Source organism: Trachymyrmex cornetzi, unplaced genomic scaffold (assembly GCF_001594075.2).
Source record: "Trachymyrmex cornetzi isolate Tcor2-1 unplaced genomic scaffold, Tcor1.1 scaffold1189, whole genome shotgun sequence".
NCBI classification, from domain to species: domain Eukaryota; kingdom Metazoa; phylum Arthropoda; class Insecta; order Hymenoptera; family Formicidae; genus Trachymyrmex; species Trachymyrmex cornetzi.
In genome coordinates this window covers 53,351-60,257 of record NW_017295750.1, presented here as the reverse complement: position 1 = coordinate 60,257, position 6,907 = coordinate 53,351, and the positions used below count along the sequence as shown (strand labels likewise).

At 32.9% G+C, this 6,907-nt stretch overlaps 1 protein-coding gene and 1 pseudogene across 1 annotated transcript in view; one reads left to right on the top strand and one right to left on the bottom strand.

The window, feature by feature from the left end:
- LOC108766619 (uncharacterized) overlaps window positions 1-1,289 on the top strand; it is a 22,804-nt gene extending 21,515 nt beyond the window's left edge. Inside the window, 4 exon segments of the mRNA XM_018516027.1 lie at window positions 183-326; window positions 420-492; window positions 495-689; window positions 771-1,289. Of these exon segments, the coding sequence (XP_018371529.1) occupies window positions 183-326; window positions 420-492; window positions 495-689; window positions 771-1,289 (931 nt within the window).
- Window positions 1,290-1,549: 260 nt separating this feature from the next.
- LOC108766611 (uncharacterized) lies at window positions 1,550-3,187 on the bottom strand (annotated as a pseudogene).
- Window positions 3,188-6,907: the final 3,720 nt, after the last annotated feature.

Genomic DNA, 6,907 nt, shown 5'->3' with positions numbered 1-6,907 from the left:
AAAAATGCATTATTCTAAAAATATGTTTAAAAAAATAATAAACATAATGCTTTTCTTCCGAGATATTTGAGATAATAATTTCTAATGATTTATTATATATATGTATATATTATTATAGAGGACACATTTTTCTATATATGATTTCTATAAATGCAAAATCATTTATATCTTTTTCCTTTCAGAATGAAACGATCATCGTTCAATTATATTTTTAATATGATAAGACCTTCATTAATAAATATTTCAAACTGTGGACGTAAAAAAATATCACCCGAAAAACAATTTTTAATTGCAATATGGAAAATGGCAACTCCAGATTCATATCGGTCCGTAATTTATATTTTAAAAATTATTTTTAAGTATTTATTTAATTTCTGTACATATAATTCTTTTTTAATTAATCATTTGATTTCTTTCAGATCCATTTGTGAAAAATTTAATATATCAAAAGCCACAGTATTAAAATCTGTAAGAAGAGTGACTAAGGCAGTCACACTGAACTTGCTCCTCTTTTTGTGAAATGGCCAGAAGGTAATAGATCAGAAACAGTTATTAACAGATTTCCTGCAACTAGTGGTTTTCCCGGAATAATAGGAGCCATAGATGGCACACATATTAATATTAGAGCACCACATATAAATCCTGAATCTTATGTCAACAGAAAGGGACATCATAGTATACAATTACAAGTATAATTTACGTTATATATAATCTCTTAATTTTTTAAATTTAGTTATATATAATTAAATTTTTTTATTTATTATTAATAGGCTATTTGTGATCATGAACTGCTATTCACTCATTGTCTTGCTGGACATGTTGGTTCCGTTCATGACCAAAGAGTGTTTCGCTTATCTGAAGTTTCTGACTATTTAGAAGATGAAACAAAATTTTCTAATGATAGCCATTTAGTGGGTGATGCCGCATACACTCTTCATGAGCATTTAATGACACCGTTTCGTGACAACGGACACCTTACAGATAGACAAAAAAATTATAATTTTTGTCATTCATCCGCTCGAATTAAAATCGAGCAAGCATTTGCTCTTCTCAAGGGGAGATTCCGAAGTTTACTTACAGTTTTGGACATGCAACGTACTGATTTAATCCCAGAGTTTATTATTGCTTGTTGTATTTTACACAACATATGTCTACTGCAAAATGATATTTTAATTGAAGAATTAAATTTTTTAGAAAATAGTGACATTGAAACAGTAACTGAAAGGAGAAATAAGGAAGGTCAGAGAAAACGGAAGACAATTTGTGATAATTTAATAATAAGAAAATAAGAATTTATTTTTGCAATATTTACACTTACATTAATATAACATAACTAAAATGAAAATTTATATTTGGCATAAATAAAGCGTTTTGTAAGTATAATTGCACGTATAATAATTATTATGAGTATTATTAAGAAATAAGTGTTATATGGTTATATTGCAGGTATCAATAATAATGTATTGTACATAATATAGTAATATATATGAAGTATAGAATCTAGTATAAAATATATTAAATATAGATGATTACAGTAAAAGTTTTTTTTTTCTTTCAAAATATCAATCATTTCTTTAAAGGTTTGAATAAGTACGCCACGTACTTATTGCTCTTTATTTTCATTATGTCTTCTTTCCAGAGCTGCTTCTGCAGTTCTTCTATCATTTTTTAAATCTTCCATCATTTGTACTGTATAAGATATTTGCCCCTTTCTCTCTAAATATCATAAATAAATACATATTATTGCATACAGATAAATATTAATACATTTTTATAAGTTAATATTCCAATATTGCAATCTTAGGATTCATAATTCTTAATCAATTTATTAATTAAAATTATAAAATGTTAGAAATATTTTCTATTTAAAAAATATCATCAAAATATTAGTGAGAATTAGATTATTATTTATACACTTTAATTGAATTAATTAGTAAAAGCTTATTGTAAAAAATCAATTGCAAATAATAAAAATAACTCTATAGTCAATAGTGAAGTAACTCTATGATCGGACAATCTTATTTAGATAAAATTATTAACGTACTAGGCATTGAGTTCTCTTTGTCTTCATTGGAGGATGTCAGACTACAGTCTGACTGTTCAGATTCCGCTCGTGACCTTTTGCCGGTTGTGGAAATAGTACTTACAGGCGACATAAATGGTTTTGTGCCAAGTAAATCATCCATAAGCTAAAAAAAAACATTTAAAGTTTATATTCATAAAAATATTATATATATGTATATATATACATATATATAGGTATATATATATATATGTGGCATTTTGATTTTAAAATAACAATTTACAGAAAGATAAGGCCATGTTCTTGTTCCATTCCCAGATTTTTTATTATGATCCTTGATGGCTTCATATGTTCTCTTTAATCCAGAAAATTTTGATAAACATTGTGGTCCAGTAACAAGGTAACCATGTTTTAGCATCTCTTCTGCAATTAATAGCCATATTTTCTTTTGAGACATCTTTCCACTTGTAAAGTCATTCTGTCGTAATCGATATTCTTCTATCAATAAAAGAATAGCCTCATGTGGCCATTTATACGCTGTCAAAAATACATTTATTTAAAATCAGATTTAGACATTAAGTAAATTATAAATAGAATTATTCACCTCCTTCTTCATTTGTTGTTTTTTCATCACTTTCTGCTGACTCGATTACTATTGTATTCGGTGAACTTTCCTTACCTACATTAAAATAATATAAAAATAAATTCGTTAGAATATAAATTCCTTAAATACATTTTTTAATATATTTTATGCAATGTAGACAATAAAGTTAGTGTTGACGGATATTCAGAGAAGGATGTTAACTATTGTTGCTAGTAATAAAACATAGAAAAAAAACTCACAATCCTATTAAACTTATCTTATTTAATCGTCTTGAGCATCTCGTTAGCATAAGCTCGATCTGAAAATATAGAAAAATACAAAGAAATAAATAAGGAAGGAACTAATAAGTCAGCCTTACAATCAGTTCGTACATAAATAAATGAATGACAAACATCAAAACGTATCGATATGCTTTGTATAATAAACTTACCGGTTTTTAAACGTTCTGCTTTTTCAGCAGTTACAAATATTGAGTATATTTGTTGAGTCTCTGCATCTTCTAAATTTACGGATATCGTTATATCATTGGAAACTGAAGCAATATCACGTTCACTAGCCATTTTTTATTTTTAGGTTAGACCACGCTTTTATTGCGTTTACTTTTGACTATAAGCATTTGTAAGCGTTCACGCTTTTGCTGCCCTACCTCGATGGACGAAGCGTTTATGAGCAGTATCTATGACGACAAGATGACGTCATAAATGCTTCTCTGCCTTTCCGTGAGTGCTTACAATGAGAAAAATGAACGATATAAGCGATGCTTATAAGTGCTTAAAGCGCGTGAGCGTAAATAGCGAACGCACCCATTAATAAAAATCATTATATTCTAATCGATTAAAATTATTACATGTAAAGAGGGCCTATCGAAAGAGAGAAATATGTAATAATTTTAATCGATTAGTGTTGTGAGGTGATCAGGAACAAACACAACGGACTTGAAATAAGCGGATAATATATTTTCAAATAAGGAACACAGCGAGCTGATGCGCACACGATGACAACAAAAAACAAAAAAGCGAAGAAAAAAGAAATAGAAGTGAAGCGCGCGTAACAGTGCTGACAACTTATAGAATAAAAAATTACAATACGTAGATGTCGTTAGTAATACATCGATAATGTGGTAAATGATACGAGGTCGATAATATTACCGCTAATAGATAGCGCGAAAGTATAAAGGAGATTATCTCGTAACAATTAGAATATAATGATTTCTATTATGTAATATACTCTATGTTTCTCAACATAAAATTAGTAATTTAGACTCTTACATGCCCTTTATTATATTTAATATAATTATGACGAGAGAGAGAGGATGACACCAATATAATTTTATTTGTTAATTTTACTTTATTAATTTAAATAGTATTATAGCCCGTCGACATTTTTGTAGGATTTTCGACTTCTAATTATCTTAGATACACGTTCTAGAAGATAATGTGCTAGTTGCAGGACACCTTGTATGTATATATAATCGCCACACATAAACATATATGTCATTGACAGTGCATGAGAAAACGACATTCACGTCGAGCCGTCTTACACTCAGATCAAGAATATAGCCAGATACTGAGCGCACACGTATATACATGACTATCATGCTGCCCTATGCATGTAGACAGATTTCATTGTGTGGAGGGTAAGGAGCGAACCGTCGCGTTGCGGACCGCCGCGGCGCGCCGCACAGTCGATTTTCATTTGGTTTAAACAATTGAAATGCAACAGAACAGTTTCGACTCTCAGCTCAGTACGGAGCACAAGGTCCAGACATCGCAGTCATCATTCGTTCGTGAGACGTGGTAGTGGCACTAGCAGTTGGCGAGATGAAGAACAAATCCACACGAAAATGTAAGTAACGTACATTTGACTAATTTGTTATAACAATTTTAGAAGCCTATTCTGTAACTCTTAACGACTGTAATATAAATATTGAACTTTTATAATCGACGAATATGCAATTAGAATTTACACACTGTAATGAAGACGGTATGTAAATTTTAATAATATATCCGTTGGAAGAAAATTGTAAGCTGCATTCCGTTGTTCATTGCGAGTGGAAAATCTGTAATATACGTAACATCAACTACAGATTTTCAATCCTCGCAGTAAAAAACGGACCGCAGCCATAATTGATTAATAACATAATTTTTGAAATATATTTATATTTATATTCATTTCAGATAAAAGTGAAGAAGGCACGCGCGCCACACAAAGATTGTTCCTGAGAAGGTGGTGACAAGGAAAGTGCCAAGGAGCTGCTACTGACGTCGTCGCGTCAGGTTTTAGCGACCTCTACAAGACCAGCGGCGACGTCAGTAGCTCAAACAACGACGTCGTCATTAGCGGAAGCGACGACGCCGTCACCGGTGCCAAGGACGACGCGACCGTCAGCGCGGACAATGATGCCACCAGCGCGGGCGACGACGTCGTCGCAAGAGACATGCTGGAAATACCCGACGGCGCGAGAGAGATCGCAGGCACGGTCAAATTAGGCACGGCGAGGTGGAATGAATAAAGTGAGTACGACAGATTTTACATTGTATATAATGCGTCGTCTACAACGCACAGAGTAAGTAAAAGTACGGAATTGACTAATCACAGTCGATTATTCTTCTCACATTCAACTGTGATTGGTGAGTTTCTTACTCTCTAAATCTGAATCAGTGGATAGTCACTGATACCAGTGCCAAATATGCCACTAGTAATCAGTGAATTAAATGTGAAATCCCTCACCTAGCTAATCTTTATATTATGTGATCTAACTAACCTTATTATAGTTCTTAAATTCAATGAATATGGGATATTGGAAGATTGAAATTAACGTGTAAATATCAGTATTTTAATTATATAATGCTCAAACATTCTTCCTTTTTTAGTTAAACTTTATTGATTAATTATCAGTGCCAAGTATACCACTGGGTAATTAGTCACTATCCACTGATTCAGATTTAAAGAGTACTCTTACTTCTTACTCCAGGTATTGTAGACGACGTATTATACGGGTTGCACATTTCAGCCGATTTTCGACTCGGTTTCCTCTTATCTCATCGTCCCGCGCGTTGTTCTGTGTCAAGCTGCACTTGAATCGAGCGCGGAGTGATGAGGTAATGAGAATGATGACGTTAGGCGAAGTCGTACTTAGCTCTGAAGAAATTAATTTAATTTACTTAGGTAGTATTTAGGACATGATTCTGAACAATATTCAAGAGGTTTTAGCCGTCGGTCGGACAACTTGCATAATACTAATGCCAAATGTACTGTAACTTTCAAGCCTTATAACTCGAAAAATACATAATGAAAAAATATGTTATTGTAACGTTTTGAAAAGCTTTCGAGTTAAGCTACAAAAAAAGTGTAACAAAAAATAGGGGATTCCACTTAAAAAAATCGCTGTGACATTGACCTGGCCTCGGCGACGCCACTCTAGGTCAAATCAATGATACATTCTTATGTCCCCCTCCGAACCATACAATTTTAAAACATTTTTCCGTATTTACTATAATTTTCGAGAAATCTTAATGCACAATTTAAAATGGGACACCCTGCATATAAGCTGCGTAAGTACGGTTACGATCAGAAACGTCATCCGATTGTCCTAATGTGTCATTGTAGTGTTATTGCCCTAATGCGTTATTGTATCTTTATCGTTTATTAGACATAAAACAAATATATAATGACACTAGGATGAAGTTTCCGAATGTAGTCGTAGTAATATAGTATAATTAGATATGAACATGTACACTTACCGACTAAGGCCCAATTCCACAACTCACAGTTAATCGAGATTCAACTTATTCATAGCCTCTTTTCAATTCTAGAATTGGGAAGAGATGAGAAACAAGTTGGAACCTCAGTTAAGAGTTAACCATGAGTTGTGGAACTGGGCCTAAAAGGTTGATCTATTTTTTCAGTGGATCTCGGAATGCAGCAGATACTCACCGAGCAATTGGTTGTTACTTATGGATCCATAAATAATAACCAATCGCTTAGTAAGTAGGCTGCATTTCGGAACCTACTAAAAAAGTGTTGCAACCGTTTAGTTGCTGACTACATACCATATATACATACGCATGTAATCAATAATGTCTTCCCGCTTGAAGTTAGCCACGTTTCAGGTAACCGCATCGCATCTAGATTCGTTTGTATGAATCCAATTTGTTAAAATTTGCATTTGTTATATTAGTAAGGTATATAGGCCGGTTATAACCCAGGGGCAACGAGGGTTGGTGAGGGCGGGGGGTACCCGCGGCGAGGGGGGTGACGTCAGAGGGGGAGGGGAAGGG